Source organism: Petaurus breviceps, unplaced genomic scaffold (assembly GCF_028583685.1).
Source record: "Petaurus breviceps papuanus isolate PSGF00001 unplaced genomic scaffold, PetGlider_PUasm1.0 47, whole genome shotgun sequence".
In the NCBI taxonomy this organism is placed as follows: Eukaryota; Metazoa; Chordata; class Mammalia; order Diprotodontia; family Petauridae; genus Petaurus; species Petaurus breviceps.
Genome location: NW_027186349.1, coordinates 8,992,656 through 9,018,616, shown reverse-complemented (window position 1 = coordinate 9,018,616; position 25,961 = coordinate 8,992,656). Strand labels below are relative to the sequence as shown.

General features: G+C 36.2%; 1 protein-coding gene across 1 annotated transcript in view; it reads right to left on the bottom strand.

Annotated features, from left to right (window-relative positions):
- Positions 1–25,961, bottom strand: part of MYO10 (myosin X) — a 266,909-nt gene that overhangs the window by 170,922 nt on the left and 70,026 nt on the right. The window contains exon 2 of the mRNA XM_069101406.1: positions 20,045–20,143. Within this exon, the coding sequence (XP_068957507.1) occupies positions 20,045–20,143 (99 nt within the window). The remainder of the gene's footprint in view (positions 1–20,044; positions 20,144–25,961) is intronic.

Genomic DNA, 25,961 nt, shown 5'->3' with positions numbered 1-25,961 from the left:
GGTTGGTTTCAGAAAAACCTGGCAAGACTTATGCACATATTAACAGCAATACTGTAAAAATAATCAACTGTGAAAGACTTGGTAACTCTGATCACTACAAGGATCCACAACTCCAAAGAACTCATGACTCATGATGTAAAATGCTATCTTACCACCAAATAGAGGACCGATGAACTCAGAGTGCTGATTGAAGTATAGTTATTTTTTTTATTTATTCTTGGGGTTTTCTGAGGGGAGGAGGAGGCAGGGAAACACAGCTAATGTGAAAACATGTTTTCAATGACTTCGTGCGTATAATAGTTATCATATTTCTAATCTTCAAAATGGGTGAGGGAGGGGCTGGAAGTAAAGAATTTGGAACTGAAAACAAAACAAAAAAAAAGAATGTGTATAGACACAGGGATCTGGTAATATGTGTGATGAGGTCTCTCCGTCCAACAACAATCAACAAGCATTTGCTAAATGCTTTCTGTGGGCACCTTGCTAAAAGCATAATAGATATGAACAAAGGTGAAAACATACGTATCACAGAATCACAAAATTTTGGAGTTGTAAGGGAACATTACCGCAGAAGCCATCTGCTCCAACCCATACAGTGATGCTTTCAAAAGAAAGATGGACTGGGGATGAAGGGGAGGGGAGAAGAATATGAATTAAAATGTCAAACATAGTAAGTTCAAAGATGCCTGTGGGATATACTGGTGGAGATAAATAAAAGGGAGCTGAGATGCAGGACTGAATTTCAGGAGAGCTTGGAGATGAACATATAGATTTGAGAAGCTTCTGCCTAGAGACTATCACTGAATCTGTGGGAGCCGATAAAATCATCAAGGAAGAAAATAGATATGTAGAAAAAAAAAGGGCCCAAGAAAAAGTTTTAATAGTTACGTTGGCTCTTAGACATGGAAGAAAATTTGGAGATTATCTCATCTAATTCCCACATTTTATCAATATTGAAACTAAGTTCCAGGGGGCATTAAAAGTCTTCCTCAAAATAGAAAATGAATTCAATTACAGGAGTAGGATTCAAATCCAGGTCCCCCAACTGTTTTTCTCCCAACAATATTATGTCACTGCTAAGGGCTTAGATCATGCTGTGCTTATGTTTTTATTTAGCACTCAGTTCATTTTAAAAATCTATTTGCTCATGGTAATATTTCTTTGGATGGTTATAAACTAGCATCTGACCACAGTTTATATAGTGGTCGGTAACCAACTGGTCTCCCCAGGATCACCTTCTCCCCTTATATCTCACATAGTACTTTTTTTAAGCCCCTCTAATGAATTTATCATTTATTACTTTGTATTATATATATACCACCCTACTAAGGGCAGGGGCCATATCTGTGGGCTTTTACTTCTCCGAGCAGCTAGTCTTCACACAGGTGTTAAATAATTTTTTTTAATGAATTAAATTAAATTAAATAACAGCATCTTTTACTTCTTGTAAGAACTTTTTCCAAAAATTAAAAAAAAAGGCAGCAAAATCGTGCTATAATCAATTCAAGAAACTTTTATTAATCAACCATTATGTTCTGGATGAGACCTTAAGAGCTAGGTATAACAAGAAAGTGAAAAGGCATCTGCCTTCAAGGAACTTACATTTGATTGGAAAGAAAATAACACATACACAAATGAGTAAGTACAATGTAATTTCAAGAAGTTATAGTTACCGATGCAACATATTTTTGGAAATATTTTCATCATCTTTTTTCTAGTAGAAAAGTAACTTGTGATACTTTCCCCTCCCTGGGTCTGCTTTTGACTTTCCAGACTTTGTCATTATGTCTCATCTACTATCTCACTCTGAACATCTATCCACACCTGGGGGACTCTTTACCCTGGAACATCTATCCATCATGTCAACCATCCTTCATTTCCTTCTTGGTTCTGTTTCTCACTTGCTGGATTTTAATACCATGCCCCAGTACAGGTGTCCTTCTCCTCCACTCTTTTTCAGCTCCCTTCTGTGTTGTCTCCCCAATTAGAATATAAGCTCTTTGAAGGTAGGGATTGTGCTTTCTTTTGCACATACCCATATACACATATGCCTTCACACTTAGTATATGTGTCTGGAACATGGTAAGCACTTAATAAATCTCTTGGTCTGTTAACTGTGGGAATAAAAACTATTTGATGACAGTTTTAATACTCCCTAAGACAGACAAAGCAAATATTTTCATGTAATGATTTGTCCACAGATGATGGAGAAATAATTAAAGACTGCTTATAAACAATTTTCAAGGTCGATATTTCTAAATAAGCAAAAACCTCCTTATCAACAACAACCTACAACAAACAAGTGAGAAATAGAGAAGACAGAGGAAAGTAGGAGGGTAGAACATCCTAGGGAAAGGAGGAAAGGATGATTTAGATGGAATGATGGTGATAGAATTAGGATTCTGCTGGATTCTGTACTTTGGAGGAAAAAAAGTATATTAGCCTACAAAATATAAGCATGCTACTGAATACGATTAAATCTAATATTTTTCTTTTTTAGACACAAATTTTTTTTAAAACCCTCTGTAATTTAGACAAAGTCTCAACACCCCATGAAACTGCTTAACAACAAATTTAGATGCCATTTAAGTGAAATAAATCTATTTAGTTCAAAGAATACTTGCTTGCAAAATGTTGGAGCTAGTAAATTTGGTCATTAAAACATTTCTTTTTCTTTCATAACTTGGTCTGAAATCTTTTCAACATTTTCAAAGAAAACTGAAGAAAAAAAATCCAACCCATACAAAAGAAATTAAAATGGCAGTCTGTGTTCATCTGCATTAACCTAAAAACAAAAGCCATTTTGCTCCCTCTTCAGTCCAAGCATAATCAAAGCACAAAAAGCACAGATGGTTTAGATTTTCTTTATGGAGAGTGGCTGAGAAGACCTACATCTTCAGTATTTATATAGTCAAGTCTGATCTTAGTGGCAATTTTAAACCAGGAATTTCTATAAGACAAAGGGGAATTCTTTTAAGCAACTAAAAATTAACTGGGCTAAACTGATATTCCACAGAGAATTAACTGACTCTGTTCCATAGCACCAGAGTAATAAGACAAATGTTTTCAACTCACAACAGCACTGTAATTTTATTGAGCAATTTCATTCTCATACAGATATGACCTGAGTCAAAGAGGCCTTGCTCCCTAACAGCTTCAGAAAATTTTTTTACAAGAAAATAAAGCAACGTGGTTGAAATGTATACGAACAGATTTGGTCATCAACATGAGTAGGCATGGGGGAAAAAAAAAGGAAAGCTCATTACATGACCTTATCTATTTATGGTGATATTACCTAATTTTATAACTTTATTCAAAATGGTTAGGAGAGGAAGAGAAGTTAAGAATCCAGAGTGAGTGATGTGTCTTAACTAACCAAAACCATGCAAAACAGCTTATAATCAAAACCAAAGGCAACATTCCTCTTTCCACATATTTCTGTATATCTGCATATAAATGTATTTTAGAAGAAAATGAATTATAACAAACTTGCTAAGATCATTTTTCCTTTGTTACATCATTCACTGTATTCTTTACAGTTACAGGTAACATTTACTTAATCCAAGAATAGATGCTTGGTTTCTTCACCTTCAAGTCCCTAACTTCCTTTTAACTGTGGCGCCCCTCCCAACTCTTTTATTCAAGTGCAAAGACTGTAGCCTCCATAGTAGATTCTATGTCTGTATTAGGAAAATAGAAAGGAGTGAACTTTTTGAAATAAAAGAAAGGGGTACCTAAGCCAATAGTAAACGTATATGATCCATGCATGAATCCCACATAATTTATATAGTCAATCACATCTAACCCACCCTTCATATTTCTCATTTTTTTTCCTTTAGAGGTTACTGTTCTAAGTTATTTTTCTTAATTTTATACGTTTTTGGACATTACTTCTTTGCTCCACTGGGTAAAATAATACATGAAAACTTTTTAAAAGTACAATTTTAAAAAACATTTTCATTAAAGTCAATGGTAAAAATGGCCTAATGAGAGAGAATTCTAAGTATTAACCTCATCAGGGAAGTAAGATGTTATTTTTTTTTTCCTGTTATAGAAAATCTTTTGCACTAAAGTACTACTCTGATGCCATACCATAACTTAAAGGTAACCTTGGGCTCTCAAAGACTATATCAATAAAATATAACCATTTCTGGCTGTTCCAATGCCAAAAAGGAAAGTTTTCAAAGTTCAAATTAGGCATCTGCTGGTAGGCCTATCTTCTAAGGATCAGTCTAGATAAATTAGAAGAAACTCATCAGTTTGGTCAGCAGGGGATTAATTTTTGGCCTCAACAACTAATAAAAACTAAGAATGACACATGTGTAGAAGTGGGGATCTCCATCAGTTAGAGGATATATACACTGTATGAAATTATGGATCCCTGAAATAACTATATGTCACTTTGCATAATGTAATGCAACTGAAACTATGTACCTGTTATATATCATATGCACAAGATATAACTCCATATACTCTATGATAAATTGTGATGCTCACAATTGTCCTCTCATCAGTGACAACATGCTTACTTCAGACAAAATTTACCCATTTTAATGATAAGCAAGCCAAAATTTTAGGAGCTAAGCCAAAAAGCCTTATGCAAATTAAAACTCTCCACCAATCAACCTTCCCCACCTATCACTATGTCATGAAAGGAAATGGGATTGCAAAGAGCAAATTCTGTCAGACCAGAGGCACGCTGGCCAGTCTCTGGAACTCTGTTCTCTTTTTCTAGGCTACAAAAGTTTCTTGAAAACTGCGGCCGGCGTATGGTGTCCTATTGTCTCACAAGTGTCCATCTCTCCACATAACCCAGTTAACATCTGTCATTAGTTCTGTTTGCAAGGATATAAGCAGATGCTTGGTGAACTTTGACTTCTGACAAAGATGGATATATTTCAGAACAGAAGATCATTCCAAGAGTGAAATACTTGCTGACCTCTATAGAGTTAGCAGTCCACCACCCTCTTGTGAAAAAAATCTAAATATACAGGAACTCCTGAAAAATTATTATGTAAACTATGTTCACATAGCCCAAATATGCTCATTTAAAGTCTGGTTCCAATTTTATATTTTTGCAACTGAAATGATGGTATATTTTGTGTGGAAGATGTTATGTGTATTATTGACTAATTTTAGATTGTCTTGATCTAATCTTGATCTTTTTCCCCTAAATATTTTTTCCTCTGAGGTTTTATTTTGGAAAAAAAAAAGTCATATGACCAAAATTCTTAGAAGTAAAAAATAATCACCATTTTGTGGAATATTTTACATTCTTAAGCAATACATCTAATCTTTACAGGCATCTAGGGAAATAAAAATGCTAAGACGTTTAGGTATGTATATCAACTCCTCAAAGTTTGATTAGCATGTCAGAGGACCTGGATTCAAGCCCTGACTTTGTCACTTACTGTGTGTTACTTCATATCACTTGGATAGATGACCTCTAAATTCCCTCCCAGTTCTAAATCTACACTCTCAGTCCTAATTTTATAGACTGAGTTAGTACATTATGTTTGCAGGATGTACAAAGAAAATTCTCAAATTCTGATTTCCAACTAGAGACAAGAAAAGGGTGGGCAGCTAATACATGTGGGTGGGGGGGGAGGAGAAGAGGGGAGTCACAAAGATCGCTTTAAAATAATGCTTTTTATAATGGCACATGCCAGAAAATTGTATTTTCTATGGCATGGGAGTATTTATTGTGTGATAGGTTGCATATTATAAAGAATGCTCAAAATCCTTTGTAGATAATAACCATTGGGGATGCTATATTCAAATTCAGAGATGCATTTTTTTTAGATCTCTTCTAGGTTGCCCAAATGCCATACGGTGGTTCAGCTTCTGGTCCAATGATCTAACCACTAGCCTGTATTCAATTTTACATTGTTTTCTCATGTTACTGCCTGTGTGTTATATCATGGAAAATAGTCTAGACCAGCTTACTCAGCATAAGTATCAGGAATTTGCAATTCTAACAGTGGGTCTGTCAACAGTTTACTGTTGTGCCCTAGGATAACTCCTTGTATGCTTCAGTTCCTCATTTATAAAATGAGGAAAACATTGATGGACTTCATAAGGAAACTAGATGAATCAACAATTTATAAGTGCTTTTCAAATTTAGGTAGTTGTATTTTGTCATGGGTCATATTACACAGTAACTCCAGGAAATAAAACAAGAACATTCTATAAGTTTATAAGAATTTAAACCTCTGAAGGAATTCACAATTGAAAACCATTTTCCCAGAACAGAAAGTGGTTGGTTGGTGTAGGTGTTAACTCCCTCTAGACAAGGTACAGAACTTTTGTTGTAATTAACATAAAACACATGTTGCTTTTCTGTTCTCACAGTGCCCAAATGCCCCAACAGATCTGTATTAAGTTAAACTAACATAAGAAAAGTACCTTTGTTACAGACAAAACCACTTACAGGTTCCAGTTAACACAAGTCAAAGATAGCATGCTATTTTCTCTTTGCTGACAATATTATACAGTGAATGATTTCTTTGTGATAGCAAATTCAAAGAAATTACCTTTGACTGACAAGAGTCTTACCTGTGATATTTACCATCTGTGTTTTGAAAACACATTACTGACATTATGTATCAGATGCTTCCATTTAGAACTTATTTTTAAAACTCTTAAGTGAAATAGGTAATTACACATATAATTTCTGTGTTGTTGATACTAATGAAGTCCATAATAATTACTTATTTTCTGTCTACACCTTTCGGTGTACTTTTCACCAAATTTTTCAATATATTGTAGCAGAAATTATTGAAGAAATAAATATACTAAGACTCGGGATTTGTATTTTTAATCACAGCTCTACCACTGGTTATAAGACCTTGGTCAAGTCATTTAACTTTTCTTGGTCTCTTTTCTTCATCTGTAAAATAAGGAGGTTGATTTTATTACTTTCAAAGTCACCTTCTGGATCTCCTAGGATTCTTTTATTCAGTATTTAGAAGGAAAATGGTCTTTAGAGGGAACAAAGAAACACATCCATAAAAACTACATGGCTTGGTGATATTTGGTCTTAAAGACACAATTTTGGAGCAAACAGTTGCTTTAAAATATACATTTAAAAATCAATGTTATTTAAAATTTGAACATAAGAGACAATTTGCCATAAGATCCAATTTAGATTTATATTGTTAAGTCCAAGTCGTTGTTGAAGCAAACTTCCTGTTTTCATTGTCTTTAGTACTCCTTAATAAATGGTGCTATAAGATAGACAGCATCTCATCAGTGAGGATACATCTTTTGCTCACTCAGTTTAGAACCTTTCATGGCCTTATTCGGATGAGTTTCTGTGGCCTCCAAAGTGAATCACATGGTGGGTCAGACTTCTGTTGAGAAGACTTGAATTTAGCTGGCTAGTTCTCAAACAAAACCTGCCGCAGTGTATATATAATTGAAGGTGGAGTTCAAGAACTAACTACTATACTACCACTGGATGAAACACCACAATAAAGTTTTAATGAAGTTTGTAAATAACAGTATATACTCTTAAAAAAAAACTTTTAAAAATTTTGTTTTTATTACTGTCCACAAACATGCTTGAATTTCATGTATTTCTCATTAAGGCTATAGGCTCAAATCAGTATATTAACATGATGATAATAGTAATGAAAACAAAAGATACAAACCTCAAAACTTAATAAATGATTATCCACCACAATAAACCTACAAATCAAATATTCACAAGTTCTCATATTTTTTCCTTACTGTAGGCATTAACTCCTGTTAATTAATCTATAGTATATTATTGTAAGTGTAATGTGTAACAGACTTACATTCAACACTAATTACACAACTTTAGGGGCAGGCTAATGTTCAATATTAAAATAAAGCAAAATATAAAAAATATACCCCTTTAGGCATTAACATTCGCTTTTACATGGAATATAAGTCAATTCTGCTGTGACTTAAGCCAAAGGAGGAACAGGCATGACCAAAACTTTAAATCTGGTTATATAACAGGAATCTGGTAGAAACTGCAGGTCTAGACAAGTAACAGGTAGAGACCAAGGGTTCAATTAGTATAGAAAGAATGAAATCAGTAGCAAAATTCCAGGGAATTACTCCAAGTAAAGGAAGGCCAACAAAGACAGAGAGGGAATAAACAGGTTAATAAGGACAATACTAGCAAAAAGGAATGTGACTTCTGATTCCAGGGCTGAAACTTTTTTTGTTGATATGTCTAAATTGTCATGGTCTGGCAAGGGGCAAGTCTGTAGCCTGTGAAAGATAGAGATGCCCCCAAGTTCTGATAAAGCCTGATTATGGAAGAATCAGGGAACAAGATCTTCAGGTGTTAAATCAGTTCTTAATCTTTTCTGTGTCATGGACCCCTCTGGCAATGTGGAAAGCAAATGGATCCTTCCTCAGAAAAAAAGTTTTAAAGATGCATTAAAAATAAAATACATAGAAATAATATGGGAAATAAATTTTATTTAAATTTTTAAAAAAAATTTCATGGACTCTTGATTAAGAAACTGTTCTAAACCCTAAGCCTAATTTGTGACATTACAAGTCATAAACATTGATTCAACAAATAAACACAGGCACAATTTATACTGTTCTTGCTTAAATTTCAGACTGGTTGAGAAAATGATGAAAAGAATTAAAAGATTTTATATTCCTAAGTGTGACCAAGGAATTCCATGCTTCCTTTAACACTCAGCTTAAAAACTACCTTCTAAAAGATCCCTGCTCCTAGTGTCCTCACTCCCAAAATTACATATACTAACTTTGCATATATTTAGTATATATTTTATGTACATGTCTCACCCAAAAATTTAAGTTCCTTGAGGGCAAGGTTTTTTGCCAGTGTAATAGTGCCTGGTACATCTGCTGTTCAGCCGTGTCCATGTCGTGTCTGCTGGACGCTACTGTCCATGGGTTTGTCTTGTCAAACATACTGGAACGGTCTGACACTTCCTTCTCCAGTGGATTAAGGCAAATAGAGGTTAAGTGACTTGTCTAGTGTTACACAGCTAGTTGAGCCTGGATTTAAACTCTGGTCTTCCTGACTCTAGCTAGGTCCAGCACACTATCCACTTAACCACCTAGCTGTCTCCTAGGCAAACAGACTTGCCCCAAATCACACACTATTAAGTTATCTAAGGCCATATCTGGACTCAAATCTTCCTGATACCAGGCTCAACATTCTATCAACTAGTGGCCTGGTACATAGCAGCCACCTAATAAATGTTTATTAATTGATTACATGCTAATATCACATGATTTTAAATATAATTTATGTTTCTGGAATGCCATAATAAAAAACTTTTTATCCTTTGGATAAAAGTCCAGTACACACCCAGTATTATATTTATTTTAACTTAATCTTGAATTCAAAGGGTATGGCAGGATTAAAGCTGTAATGGCCAGGCTCATGCTCAAGTACCATATGTGGTATGCAACTCTGACATGAGCAGAAAGTTCTTATTTCTTCATTTGAAAATTGGAGAGCAGGGGGTGCCTAGGTGGTACAGTGAATAGAGCACTAGCACTGGCTCTGGAGATAGGAAGATCTGAGTTCAAATTTGACCTCAGACACTTAACACACAACTGTGACCCCAATTGGGCAAGTCACTTAACCCCAAATGCCCTGCCTTCCCCTCTCCAAAAAGCAAAAAAAATTTAAAAAATTGTACAGCTTCTATACCGAACATACAGCAGTCATGTAACTTCTGTTCAGCAGTAATTACAAATGTGTACCCAGAGTCACTTAACTAAATTCCACCAAACTAAAGCAAATGAGCATTTCCATGCAGAAGAATTTAGATTTGTAAATATGTTTATGTTTTCAACAATGGTTGGTTATGTCTAATTGTAAACACCTGTTATCTGTATTATTACTTGGAAAAATTAAATAAAAAATGTTACTTTTCATCCTTAGGTTGTAAGACTACAAAACTATTCAATATCACTTGCTGAATGAACACACACATAATACAACTTAAATCTCCTCTTACTACAGAGACTGTAGATTTGGTTAAAGTGCCAACAGAATCTTGGAGTAATAGTTTAACTGTCATCTTCTGAAGAGGCTGTGAAGGATCTGTGATGGCTGTGAGACTTATTGTTTCTGGAGGGGCTGTTAACTAGGAAGGCAAAAGAGGAAAAAAAAAGCTAAGAGAACTTATTAACTGAGAGAACTGAGTTTAAGCCTTCCCTTGAAAAGAAACACAGAGAATTCTTGAGATTTTAACTGAGACTGTGAGAGAACTGAATGGTGGGGCTGTGTTTCTAGAACTGAGAAATCAGTAGCTATAGAGTAATAATTTTTTAAAGGTGATTTTTGCTGTAATCTCTCATAGTTGATATATTTTAAATAATTATTTGTCATTTTACTGTTGGCTATACTGTTAATAAACAGTAGTATAGTCAGCAACTTTAATGTTTATTTAATCCTAAGGGTTTTTATACCTATAGAGAAAGATAAGCAAAAGCTTAAGGGCAAAGAGGTTTCTCCAATTAAACAAATATAATAAAGGGTCGAGTTCAGATATGACTAAATAAGACGTGAAGAAAATTTAGTAATTAACTTAAAAACAAAAGTAAAATGCCCCTAGATTGCCTTAGAATTTAGGATGAGAATGAGTAAGGAAAAATGAGCCAGAAGTAGTTAAAGAGAAGATAAACCCACTTAGCCAACATATACAAAAAGCAACAGTTCTATTCTCCTTGTTCAGGTTGTCTATCACAGGAAATCTTAAGATAGTCACTGACATTAATTGTTTTGTATTCATTCTTACTTTTTATATAGCTTTCAACCCTGCAAGGAAATACTCAAAAATTAAATAGGGACACTTAAAAGACTGGTACACCAGTCAAACTAAAGTCATGTTAGGGAAGTTTACCAAGAGTTTTAAAATAGGAAAAAATAAATATAATATTTATTTTTTTATATTGTCATATATGACATATAATATCATAATATACAATAAAATAATAAAAATATATAAAATAAAAATAAAATAAAATAGGAACAGAAGGAAAATGGACAGTTTCCCCAGTACTTTCAGACTGGGGTCTTTCACAATGTTAACTGCTTTCTTTTTTTTCCCCAGTTAATTCTCAGAAAAAGAAATATTCACACTGAAATACAAGCAGAAAAAAAACCCATTCCAAAGCAAAATGTAAATAATCTGGGGATTATCTGTCACTTGGGATCATCCACTGCTCAGTTTATTACCCTAAGTGAGGACTTTCAAGAGTCAGATTATGAGATCTGCCTTCTTTACTAAGCAGTATAGCCGTAAGCACCTGAAATTCAAGTAGAAACTTACATTAGTCCCCAGATTCAAGAAAAATTTAGTTGAGTGCAGAATTTCCTGGGAGGATGTAGGGAGGGACTTGAGCGGTTTTGAATACATCATGATCACAGGCATATACATCGAGATTCAACAATGTGCAGAAAAAAAGAAAAAGAAACTGAGGACTAGGGACTTGCTTAAAAGCTGGTACACCAGTCAGACTAAAGTCATGCTAGGGAAGTTTACCAAGAGTTTTAAAATAGGATAAAATATAATATTCATTTTTATATATCATATATTACATATAAAGAAAGCTTTTTAAAAAAATAGATTGGAAACCCACATATTTTTTTTCTCTTAATTCTGGCTTCAGAAACCCTTCAGATTCACATTAAAAAGATCCACAGAACCTCCCTCCCTGAAAATTTTAGGTGATTCTTACCCCCAACTAGCTATATTCTTCAAAACGCCAAAATTTTTATCAGTTACATTTTAGTTTCTCCATAGGACTGCAGATAATTTGCCATATTTGCTAAAGATAACAGAAATCAGGGATAACAAAAAAAAATTTTCCCTCATCTTCAAGCCCAAACCATACAGCTTTTTTTTTTTTTGGAGGGCAATTTGGGTTAAGTAACTTGACCAAGGTCACATAGCTAGTTTCTTTGTGTGAGTGTTAAGTGTCTGAGGCTGGAACCAAACTTGGGTCCTCCTGACTCCAGGGCTGGTGCTTTACTGGTAGTTTCAATTCTTTATCCAATTTGAAATTTTTTTTTCCCAGATAAACATGTTATAAAGAATATATTTTCAGTTCCTCCCCCATCAAAGAAGCAGTTTGAGGAGGTGATGGTATGTTAAAAAACTAACTTTAGTCCAAATATGAAAGCTTATAAACATGAAAATTATATTCACAAAAAATTTTTCCTAGTTGAGTTGATTTCAGCTTCCTGTGAGAAGTGTACTTTTTAGTTTATCATTAATGTTACCTCCAGATCATTTTTCTTCTCTCCCTTGCTAATTTTGTTTTAATCCATTGCTTTTTCTCTTCCAATGTTTCTCCTGCTTATTTACCTTCTCTTCTAAGATTTCTCCTCCCTGCCCCATCATATCTCATTTTCCCTTCCCTGTACCCCAAAATTCACTGCCTGTCACCTTTCAGCTTGAGATGGGCTTGTGTATATTATCAACCTCAGAGCCTCAAGTCTCCCAAACTGCTTATAATCTGTGGAGGCCTGAGCTGACTGCCACTGATTTCTCAGGCTGATGCATGTTTGAGAAGCTTATTGTTAATAGCCAGCTTCCTTCTGCTACATAACATTTCTGTTCACATGCAGCTGGCCGTTAAGGGAACAGCTGTCTCTGTATGTAAGGTTCTGGAATGCAGCTCTGGTTGCAGCTAAAAGAAATGGGCATCCCCGGGCTCTTAAGACCCAGCAGACATAATATGATTCCTTCCAGAAGGAACTCTTAGTCCAAAAACCTGCTGCTGAGCTAAAACGTCTGGAGTTCTGTCATTTCCCCTCAACAGCCATAACCTTTCTGTTTCCACCTTAATGTTTCAAGTACACAGTTCTTGGCTGGCTCCCTTTTTTCTACTACTGTCTAGAAGTAGGGGGGAAACACCCTCTGTTTTAGATGTTTTTACAATCTGCTGATCAGGTAAACTTTTTAGAGAAAAAATGATCAAGAGAGGAATATACATACAAACACACACATATGCATGCATGTATGTAAGATGTGGTGGAGGGGACAAAACAAAAAGGTCACAAGGTTGTAACATATTAGCATCAACTTTTTTTTTAAGGACAAAAAGGCACCAATGAGGCAAAGAAGAATGAAGAAAAACAAGAAAGACAGTAAAAATGGGTGAGGAGAAATTGTGAGAAACACCATGATGAGAAAATTACACTAATTTTAAAAAATCACTTAATAGGTTATTAACTCCAAATGTAAAGGGGCACATGGGGCCTATAATGTGGACTGTGACTATAAAGCAACAGGACTCATTTTCCTGTGGGGCTGGTCTCATTACTTGGTTACTCTGTGGAATAACCAGTTTCTCCTAGGGTTAAAAAAAAAAAAAAGCTGAAAAGACAATAAACTTGGTTTTGTTTTGGGTTTTCTTTTAACTTTTTAAAAAAATCATGTGTCTAATTATGCTTGATGTGAAAATGGAAAGGTAAAAAACTTGCGTGGGAAAGCAGAGCCGGCAATTTGTAGAAGTTAGTAATTAAATTGTTAGTGAACAAAAACAAAAATTCTGTAGGACAGCATGTAGAGACAAGACAACTAGAAAAATCAACAGCCATTTTGTACACTAAGAGGCTTTATTAACTTTATTAGAAAAAAAAAACAAGTGATTACTCAAGTAATTATCGTGCCTGAAAATTTGGCATTTTCCAGAAATTAGAGTATTAATTTTTCAAAAACAAAATATCTACTTTAACACTTAACTTAATTCTACAAAATAGCCTACTACTGCATGTTCTTTGGATCTACCAGGGAATTATTTCTATTCATGCTTTTCAAGTTTTTCTTTCATATTGTTGATGTCACTTTTATACTCCAAAATAATACTACTAATCATGATTACTATTAATTAGTGGCAGAGAAGGTATTCAAGAAGAAGAATCAAGAGGATCTGATAACCAATTGGATCTAAGATGTGAAAGAGAGGAAAAAGCAAAAAATTCCATGTACTGAACCAGGAGAGTGAGTAAACAGTATCATTGAAAGAATAAAGAAGTCAGAAGGAGAAGCTTTAAGACAACAATGACATAAAACTTTCCTGGGGTCATGTGGAGTCTGAAGTGATGCTAAGATACCCAAGTAGAGATAGAGTTGGACATTCAGGTTAGGAGCTTAAAAGAGCAGTCAGAGCTGTAAATATTGATTTTTTTATTCATGTACGTAGACATTATACTTGAAATCATGATGATAAATCAGAATGTCAAGGGAAAGAAAGTAGAAACGGAAAAATGTTAGAAAATATTCATTTTAGGGAGTTCAATTCAAGTCTAATAAACACTTAATTGCCTCCTATGTAGGGATCACTGAGACAGATGGGGTCCATACTGGATTTAGACAGGGTAACAATAGACCTTGTCCTCTAGAGTTTAGAGTAAGGTAATAAAATACTAAAACAAAAAAATAAAATAAAATACAAATACAAATATAGGATAGTGTTTTACACAGACAGTTTTAAGTTTTAATAGCTTTGAAGATGAGTGAAATAAAGTGCTAATGAGGTGTGAGAGAAAAGGACAGGGAGAACCAAGGAAGGGTTCATGAAGTAGAGGGCATGAGAGTCAGGGGGAAAGGGGAGCATTCCAGGATTAAGGAACGTGCTGAGCAAGGGTCCGATGTTTGGAAAGGACAATTTTTTTTTTCTTTTTTGAGGGGCAAACAGTTGTCCAATTGAGCTGGAATGTCAAATTCTCAAAGGACAGAAAAGGGACGCAGCTGGAAAAGCAGTGATGCCAGACTGTGAAGGGTCTTGAATGCCAGACAAAAATATCTTAACAGCCAGTAGGGAGCCCCTGAAAATTTCTGAGCAGGGGAGTGACATGAGAGCAGATGGTTAAAGGGTTAAAAAAATTTCTTAAGTTATTTCAGGAACAAAAATGAACACAAATGGCTATAGGTGTGACTTTTAAGTGAGGTTACACAAAAAGTCCAAATATTTTGTGCCAGAGTGAGATTACATGGCTCAGGGGACAAATCAGACATTCTACACCATTAACCTTTAGTCCTTCAATAAAGTCCTTCTTTTAAAGTATAGTTCTGTCAAAATGAAGCTTGTGGTGTAGGAACCAATGAACATGGCCTGGAAAAATGAGAGAATGGTATGAAAATATGGCAATATGTCCCTGTAGGTAAACAAGACCCAGGAAGAGGCCTTAGGGGAAGAGAATGTGGTCTGAAAGAGCAAACAGAAAGGTCAAAGTTAAAGAGTCAGGAAGTCTAGGAAGAGTCCAGAGAAGCAAGGGCAAGGCCTACACAGTTAAGTCAGCTAAGATTTCTTCTACCTCTCTCTCTCTCTGTACTGGGACAAACTGCATGTCATACCACAAAATTGTGAGTCAGACTGCATGCATCTCAGGGGAAAAAAAATCCTTTGTCTGATTTGCAGTTCATAAAATACAGCTAGCGTATACTAACCAAAATTTTTATCCCACTTATCTTTATCTAACTAAACTCTCTTGATCCATACTGCCTGGCTTACCTTTCATTCACAACTAAGCTATTTGGTGTAAAATTCTATTTCAATACATGATTAAAGCATTTATTTTATGAACTTATATAGTAAATTTGTCTTAGGTTGGCTATTCTAGGCCAATCAAAAGTTTAAACTCCATTATGGTATGTGAACCTTTGGACAAATTTTCTAAAAGTTCTCTTTAATGAAAGAGAAAAAATGAAACACTGAGCTAAATTCTCTGAGTACGTTACAAAGGAATTTTTTGTAAAGTATTATATTCATATATACATCCAAAAGAACAAATCTAAGTAATTCCTTACACCTAGTATTCTTATGAGGTATTTTTGTGTGTGTTTTGAAATTTCTGTTTATATATGTCTGTGTCTGGAGTCTACCGCTGTACTGTAGATGATTAATATCAATGGAAGACCATTCTCCACTAAGAAGCTCAATCATTACTTCTTCTCTCCATAGGGGCTGGATAGGACCTGACTTATGATTTCATTGGTATAGGCCAGGAACTCCCAAATGATTAGTGCAGATCTACTCCTCTGCAATATAGTCATCAGGTGTTACCTGGAGCTCTCACAGGTTAAATGAATTACCTTGGTCATACAGTCATGATGTGACAGAGGGACTTTCTGTCTTTTATGCCAACTCTCTGTCCTGTCTTTATATTGCCTCTCTTATGGTGATGACACTCAGCATGTTTCTTTTTTTTAAGGTGAAAGTACATGACAATACATACCTTATCATCCTCAGATGCCTTACAACTCTGTGATTTCACATAAATTATTATCAATGATTAATTACATGAGCAAAAATTTAAAACGAAGGGAAAACAATTCTAATGACTAAGCATCCATGTTCCAAGACTAACCTTGCCTGTATTTTTTCTGCTAATGCCCTGTCTTTTGTGCTGAGTCTTCCCATTAACCCTCACCTGAAAAGGCACTAGAATAGCAGTGCAGTTGTTCCCTCCATCTTGGACACTAAAGGCAACAGCAAACTAGGTCAAGAAGTTCTGAACTGACTGCTTAGAAGTATATTGTAAGATCACCCTGTTAGGATGAGGGAGTTCCCAGCCTGAGTTGCCAATGGAAATGACCAGAGAAGGCATAGTGAGAACAGCCTCTGAATCCTAGGCATATGGTCATATTGAGAAAAATGGAAGGAAAGGGGATTAGACTGAAATGAGTCAGGATGAAAGAAAGGAAGAGACACATTTGTCTGGGACTAAGAAAAAAGCCAGTGATGCTGAAAAACACTCCCCCCCTTCTGGTTTGACAAGTCAGTTGCAGTTGGCAGTTAATCTTCTAATAGATAGAAAAGAGACCATGGATATATTGTATGCTCAGGCCCTAGAACCCAAGAACTCAGAAATTGAGCCTTCCAAATCGCCTGCATATAGGCGATTTGGAAGGTTAATATAATTTCAAAGGCAAGGATAAGTATCCCTTACCACATCAATTGCCCTCCCCACCCCTAGTCTGCCCTACCTGCTCCCTTAACAACATAAATCCAACCATAATTAGGAGTGTTGCCAAGTGTGAATCAGTGAGTTTCAATCAAAACGAAAATAATCATATTAGATCCTGTGCCCTGTTCCAACACAGAGAAAAGTTAGAAAAAAGGCACCAAGAGAATGAGGGAAGAGGGCCAGGATTCCCTCAGGGGGAATGGAGGGAAGGCTCAGCTTCCTGATGGACTCTGCCAGTGTTGAGATGGCTACTAGGCCAAGTAGAGACATAAAAAAATTCCACCCATATGGAGCCTTCCGACTTGGTGCCTGCAGAAAACCACAGGAGTCATTACATTCTCAACTGACCGCTTTCCATAGCAGGGGGTAGGGAGATGGGGAAGGATAAATTTAGAAGGACTTTTGAAGTCCAAGAAAGATTTAGACATTCCCCAAACAATAGGTTATCAATTTTATTTCCAATTCTTTGCTATTTAAATTGTGCTGTTTTTTTAAAATTTCATATGGGGGTGGGGTGTCCCCTATTTTTATAACTGCCCTCCTTAGTTAAACATGACCAGTAGTTAAATCTGAGCCAAAGAGTATAGACATTTTAATCACTTTCTGATATACTAGATCGTACTGTTTTTTCACTTTTTATATCGTTTTATATTGACAGGATAGCTATATCCTAGGGTCTTGCTCTACAAGTGGCTACCTGTATGACCTCAGGCATATAATTTTTGTATTCCAACTTTTTCAATATCTAAAAGTAAAAAATCATTACCACCAAATAATATATGAAAAATCATTCAAGAATTTCACCTAAAGAGAGAAGATAAGAAAAATCGTGAATATAAATTACTATTGACAGAAATACTTGTTTATATCATTTTGAAAACAATGGCCTTTTTTTAAAAAAAAAAAAAGAACCAATTTCCCAAGGATTACTACAACGTGGAGCTGAGAACAACATGGCCAAAATCTCCATTCCTTCTGTAAAAATTCTGATTATTGAGGTATTTGTCTATATGAACTATGGCAATCTGATCTTGAAACATTTATACCAATCTGGGGACCACATTCTTAATTTCATTATGTATATAAAACAGCCTGATTAGAAAAGGGCTACAAATGACAGGAAAGGTGAAAAGACCTAGACTAGCAGAAGGAACCTGAGCCTAATGTCTGAATTCTATGCTATTATAGGATCAAAGAGAACGAAAAGAGATTTCAGAAGCCATCAAGTCTACCCCCTTCATTTTATCGATGAGGAAACTGAGGCCCAAAGAAGTTACATGACTTGTAAGGATCATAGAACTAGCAAACATCTGAGGCAGGATCTGAACCCAAGTCTTGACTATCTCTAAATCAGGGGTTCTTGACTTTTTTTTGTTTGTGTGACATATGGATGCCTTTGGAACTTGTGGTCTATTCAGAATGATGCTTTTAAAAAATGCATAAAATAAATTATATGCATTTATTTTTATTCTATTTATTTACCTAATTGCATAAAATCAATTATATTGGAATACAGTTATCAAAAGATAAAAAAAAAATTTCATGGACACTTCCCCCCAACTCCACATTCTTGCCCTATTTACTTGTGGCGGTAATGTCTCCATTGATGAGATCACAGATCTAATGAAGTATCAAGCACTGATAAGGAGTAATAGTTAACACAGATAGGGCTTTAAGGCTTACAAACTACTTTATGTAACGTCCCTGTTATTCTCTATTTCATCAACACGAAAAGAAGATTCACTGTCTATTCTAAGATTGTAATGCTGCCTAACAAGAAAAATATGGAGAAAAATTAAAGTCTATAACATAATAATATAACCCAGGGCCATAACTAGGGAAGGTTCACTGGCGTTTTGCTCCAGGATGCCAGAACATAAAAGACGATGACATAAAACTTGCACTCTAGCACCTGAGCTAGGGTTTTAGGGCCCAGTTAATTAGCACTGTTTTGGGGAGGCAGACCCATGACCTCACTGGTACAGGGAATTTCTCTTGATGAAGAAATGATTTCTACTGATTAATATAAATCAGTGCTCCTTCTGTAAATTACAGTTTAAGAGAGCTGCCTGGGATATTAAGAGATTAAGTCACTTACTAGCACTTTGTACAGGCACATGAGTAAGAAATGCTTGTTGGCTGACTTAATGCAGGGTTATAGCAATTTTGTGTCCAAGGTAGGAAATGAACCCACAGCTTACGACTGACTCCGAAGCTGGCTATCTATCCAATACGAAGGGGGTTGCCTCTAAGTTAGTAGTAAGAGTTAGTTAAAATAGGAAGCTAGGAGGTAACAGCAACCTCAAGGAAAGTCCTTCCCAACTTTGACCCTTTCCCAGTTCCTTCTTCCCCTCACTTCCTCCCTACCCCATAAATCACAGTGTCCTGAATCTCTCCATACACAGGGCTTTATGTCCCAGGAAAACTTGTAATAAGAAGTTGATTTGCTGATATATTTGGAGCTTCAAGCCTCTGGCACAAAAAACTGCCATTACAGCACTGATAAGACCCTAAAATTTGTTTCCAGATTCAAAGTTTTATTCTTAAATTTGAGATGCACAAGAGAAAAAGCAAAGTGAGTAAACCCAAATATGGAAAATGAAGAAAGCTGCTCATAACCAATCAGGTATCTAACAATCTAAGCTTATTAGCTAATCATATTATTTCATATAATCATACTACTCTGATGCCTGGTAGATACTCTAGGTTATTTCTTGATGTTTGATGACCATAACAGTGTAGTTAAAAGTCCGTCATATTTTGTGTCATTCATTTTGGAAGGATTTTAATGAATCTAAGATATTCATGAAACTTTGTATTACTCTCTGGATACTGCTAGATCAGTTGGAAAATTAAAAAACCACAAAAAAAAAAAAAGTAAGAAAAAGACATTAGGGGGTGGCTAGGTGGTGCAGTGAATAGAGAACTGGCCCTGGAGTCAGGAGGACCTGAGTTCAAATACAGCCTCAGACACTTAACACTTACTAGCCATGTGACCTTGGGTAAGTCACTTAACTCCAACTGCCCCTCCAAAAAAACAAAAAAAAAAAAGAAAAAGACACTAGTTTACAAAGTGATATGTCTACTCCTTACCTGTCCATAATCTGTCCTGAAGACAACAACTCCCTCTGCACAGGAATTTACAGTGCTTGGAAAGTGCTGGCCATTTTCTCGCAACCAGACTCGGGTTCCCTGTAAACAAAATGAATATAAGTAAGCTTTAAGCCTGGAAAGAATTTTAAAACAAACCACAATTCCCCCAAATTCGATAATCACTACACACCTTTCCCTAATAAAAAAGATCATTTAATAATGGAGGTACTGGGGCAGCCAGGTAGCACAGCGAGTAAGAGCACCGGCTCCAGTGTCGGGATGACCTGGGGATCAAATCCCGGGCTCAGACACTTAGCACCCACCCAGAAACACCTGGCCGTGTAACCTTGAGCAAGTTACTTAACCCCAATTGCTTTAAAAAATAATAATAATGGAGGTATTACCCATAGAATCTCTTTTTCAAGCAAGCTGACCTTTATCCTACACTTAGTCTCAGCACACAACTATGGCTTTGAGAGAGGAGGAAGAACAGATTTTGCCTGATCTCAAGTCTAGGCATGGAGACAAACATCTATAATCCCAACTACCTGGGAAGGCTGAGGCTGGAAGTGATCTCTTGAGCTTGGGTGCCCACATTAAATTTGGTATGGATATTGTGTGCCCACCAGAGATTTGGGGGGGTGGCATGCAGCTACCAGGCTGCCCAAGGAAAACATGCACCAGCCCAAATCAGAAGCACAGTAGATGGAATCAGTCCCATGAGTAGTAAGTGTACTTTTAGCCTAGGTAAGATGTTGGTAACTTTTCTTTTTATATTATCTTCATTTCTAAGTATTTCTTCTCAATAATTTACCCTTAAATCTATATCTTGTTTAAAAAAAAAAGAGGGGAAAGCAATTTCACAAAAAGAATAAAAAAGAATAGCTATAGGGGGAAAAAATTGAACCAAGCACCACTGTAGCTTACTTCTCTTAAATAAGAATTTGAACATTTGCCTAAAGTGATCCTGGGCCAAGTTTTTGAAGCCAGGTCCACAGTAAGTGCTTAATAAATGCATTCTAACTGCTTAAAAAGGTGCCTCAAGGGACTGGTTTCTTTCCCATTTTTAATTTGCACTCTAGTGCTTCTCATTTCGGAGTTTCTTCCACCTATTATTTTACAACACAGAGTCAATGTGCTCCAAAGTTGGGCATAAGAGTCATGATGTTTAACATTGTGTAATTCCTTTCCCTATTGAAAAGCCCTTAATAGTACAGATTTATATTGCTGACTGGGAATGAACTATTTTTGCTCATTGTGATCTAAATGAACAAAAAAAATCCATTCTCATGTGCTCTTCTAGTATATGATTTGATGGTGCTGGTGTTAATTTTCCACACAATACAACAACAATCATGGACCTACAATGTTTTAAGATATAAAGCATGCTTCCTGTGATAGAAGGTTAACATGTAAAAGAAGAGCTAATGCAAAACCCAAGAGGTTTTAGTAAGTTTAGGCTCACACTACTCATAATCCTAGTTCACAGTCACATACTTTCGGAATCCAAAGTGGGGCTGACCATCCCTAAACTGATCTGAAAACAATACTACATTGATAAAAAAGACATGTGCAGCTGCCTATCAACTTTGGTCAGTTATTAACAAACAGCTGCTGTCAAAAAAGCATCCTTATTCTCCTTCAGCTTCTATGTATGTATTATTAGTAGAATATAATCTTGCTTTATAAATGTCATGTACCTTTTTATTTTTAAATTATATGTACAAATAAAGAGAGAGGGTTCAACTAGAGATCAGATAGATACATTTAAATGAAATTTCAGGTACTTCAAAAAAATCTATCAACTATAAAAATTATTTTAAAAAGATACATAACATTACACTTGGTTTCCATTGGCACCTGCCATAAAGAACCAAAAATTCCTGTCACACTATGATAATTCACAATAAATAGGATTTTACTGAGGAGGTAATCTCTAAGCTGAGATTTCAAAGGGGGAAAAAAAGATTCTGAAACATGGATAGAGGGAGGGAATACAATCCAATCCAAAAAATATCTATTAGACACCTCCTGTATTCAAAGTACTGTGTTAGATACTGAAGATACAAAGACATAAGAGAAATAAACCAAGCCCTTACAAAAGAGTAAAACCCAAAGACCTTCCATTTTTCTGAAAGGATAACAGAATGTGAAAGTTGGAAAGGATCTAAGCAGCCAACTACAGACCAATCCATACACCAAAGAAATCCCTAGTGAGATATATGCAACAAGTGACCATCTAGCCTCTGCCTGAAGGGAGTCCACAGCTCAAACTGTTAGGAAGTTCTTTCCTGACATTAAGCTTAAATTGGCCCCTTCATGGACTTTTACTTATTGCTCCTGATTCTGTCCACAAGATAAACTTTCAAATATTTTAATACAGCTATATGGTTTCCCAACTCCTTGCCTTGCCCCAGGTCAATTTACATTAGGCTAAATATGCCCAGTTTCTTCCAATGATTCCCAAGTCATGTACTCAAGGTCTTTGACTGTCCTGGTTGCCCTCCTTTGGACATTGCAGCTTAGCAATCTTGTAATGCAATGCAACAAAATAATCATAATGCTCCAGATGAGGTCTGAAAAGGGCAGAAAATAGTAAACTAAGGTAACCCCAAACCATACCAGTTGGCTTTTTTTCTGGTTGCTATATCACACTGTTGACACATACTGGGCTTGCAATCCACTAAAATCCCCATTCCTAGAAGTGAAAGTTTTCAGAGCTCAGAAAACAACAGGTTCTTTATCAATTTAACTGGAACTACACAGATGTGTATGAATTTGATTCAGCAACAATTTATTAAGGCACAGTAGGTAAAGAGTAAACTCAAGTAGAAAAAAATAACAGTCCTCTACTGTCTCTGTCCTTACATTATCTGAGGCTTTTAAGGCTGAAAAGGTGGGTTGCAGCCTGATTGTGAAGGGCTGAATTTTTATCATATCTCACACACAATAGGAAGCCAAGTGGGTAGTTATGGCAAGGAAAGCTAAAGGGGAAAAGACTTCCAAATCTGAAGGAAAGGAAGATAAAATATCAACTGTATCCAGTCTTCTCTTTAGGAGTTTACTCTGTGCAATGAACAGGGCAGGCCATCCCTCTAACCCACCCCCATCTAGAGTAGGCAACAGTGGCCCAGTGGAAAGAGCCTCACATCTAGAGTAAAGTGACTCCATTTCAAATTCTATCTCTACCAGTCATTACTTCTGTGACCTTGGGCCTCTCTGGATCTCAGTATCATCTGTAAAAAAAACAGAGGTTGGTCTAGATGACCTCAAATGTCCCTTACAGCTCTAAATCTATGACCCTATGACTTGGCAATTGAGTGGGTGGATGGAAGGAAGAAAAGATAAAGACGGCAAAGTCAAAGATGACTGCCAAGACCACACTCAAAATCTTTCTAACCTGACAGGTAGACCATAGTATGTATACCTTATACTCTTAGGGCATATCCTTCAAGATCTCAGGGTTACCAGTATAATACAATAAGTCATCCTTGGACTATGGTAGAAGACATTACCAAATAATAGATCATAATTATGCAAGGGTCCCAAAGTAAGCAACTTGCTGGAGACCTAACTCATTTTAAATTTTCTCCACAAATGATTTCATGTACAAAACCACATTCTTAGTTACTACAGCTCAGCAATTAGCCCCATCCAAATGTTTCTTGGTGCTTTGGGGCCATTTAACAAAACAACTCACTCATTAACAACATTACCAAGATAACTAAATCTGTCGACCATTGGTTGGTTAATTTTGACTTGTTTCACTGACTAATTTCATTGCTAAGTAGAGGATCCTTACCTTACCTCAAGTCTTCAGTTCATCTTCTATAAAATGAGGGGAATGGTCTTTTAATGATTCCTAAAAATCATTCCTAAAAAAATGATTCCTCCAGGTCTCAGTCTATAACCTTATAATCCTTAGAAAGTAAAAAAGAAAGCTGCTAATTACAGTCAGTATTTTCTGATACCTGATAGGTCATATCCTGTTAGGTGTTTTGGTTCAAAGTCTTGGTCTCCCGTGTGGTTCCTCCTCCACCCTCATCCCTCCCCTAACGACTGGCCATTCAAGTTTAAACAGTGTTGACACAGCATTACAAGATCCAACAGAAATACACACTCCTAAATTCAAAGGTCTCTTGGCCAGGTGTGAAGAGGTGCCGATAAGCAAAAATCTCTACAAGTCAAGCAATGATACTATCAGTGCTACTTTCTATTTGCCAGCCTCTTACACGGCTTCTGGGCAAGGAAAAGTTCAAAACGTTTATAACACAATAACACAAAAGATTAGCCCTTTTGTGTGTTCTATTTTTTTAATAGTTAGCTTAAAGTTTAAATACTTTATCAGTGGTCCTACACCCTTTTTTTTTTTAAATATAGTCAGTTCTTGCACTTTCTTTGAGCCCAAGGCTTTTATACTTCAATTCTTCCTGTTACTACTACTTCAGAAAGCAGGTTCCTATAACAACTGTAAAAGCGTACAACAGGGACAAATTTGATGAAATAATAAAGAAGTTTGGGTGGGGAATAAGACTTGCCTACCATACCCAATCTTTTTTGCTGACATTCAAAATAAGGCTGCAATACCAGAGACATTACTAGGTATTGAAATCAGGCTATAGAGAAACTCAAGAATTTTCCCCATTCTACTGAGAAGAAATGGCATTAAAACACATAATTCTATTTTGAGGGAGAAGGAAAGAGGACTAAGCCATCATGTAATCATGAAAGAGTTCGTAGAGAAGGTGGCACCTAAACTGAACCTAGAAAAATTAGCTTCAAATTCTAAGAAGCAGAGCTGAGGAAAATGAGCGTGCTACCCCTAAGGCTCAAGCTGTGCAAGGCTCCATAGAGGCAGATGATGGGAAGCAAAAGAAAGAAGGATATAACATAAATGACTCTAGGATAAAATTCAAATGCATCAATTTAGAGTCTTCAAGAGGGCAGTTAACATGGTAGCTTTGCGTAGCTATGTGCAAGATAGTTTAGAAAAAAAAGGCTTCAATTAAATAGGGAGTACAATTAGGAAGCTATTACGATATTCCAGGAAAGAAATAAAGAGGGTCTAAATTAGGACTGAAACTTATGTGAGAAATGTTGAAAGGAAGATGTGAAAAGACTTGGCAACCGATTAAACAGGAGTGAAAGAGAAGGAATTACAAAGTATCAGTCAACAGCATTGGGGCAAGTAGGTGAGGCAGTGGACAGGGCACCAGGCCTCAAGTCAGGAAGATCAAGTTCAAATCTGACCTCAGAAACTTACTAGCTGTGTGACTCTGGGCAAGTCAATTAACCCCGTTTGCCTCAGTTTCCTCATCTGTAAAATGAGCTGGAGAAGAAGGGCAAACCACTCCAGTATCTTTGCCAAGAAAACTCCAAACTGGGTCACAACAAATCAGATACAATTGAAATAGCTGAACAATAACAACATTTAGCCAAGCCAAAAACAGTTCCTGCTTTGGAGGTGACTAAAAAGATGGTGGTGCCTACAACATTAACAGAGGACAAGTTTAGAGTCGGGAAAGAAGATAATGAATTCTGTTTTTTTTATGTTGAGTTTGAGGTGTCCTGGTTGGGAGATGTTCAGGAAGGCAGCTGATATAGGACAGGAGCTCCAGAGAACTATTAGAGCTGGACATATAAATTTAGAAATTATATGCCAAGAGCGTAGAAACAGCCTGCAGCCTGCAGCCCAGGACAACAGAGATTTGGGGAATACAAACAGGACAGTACAGGAATGATGACCCAGCAAAGGAGCCTGAGATCGAGAAGAGAAGAAGCAGAAGAGAGCATCACAAAAGTTAAGGGAGCAGAAATTAGAGAGAAGAGAGTAATGGGCTGTGTCAAATACTTACATGGGGGGGAGGGGAGGGGAGAGAGAGAGAGAGAGAGAGAGAGAGAGAGAGAGAGAGAGAGA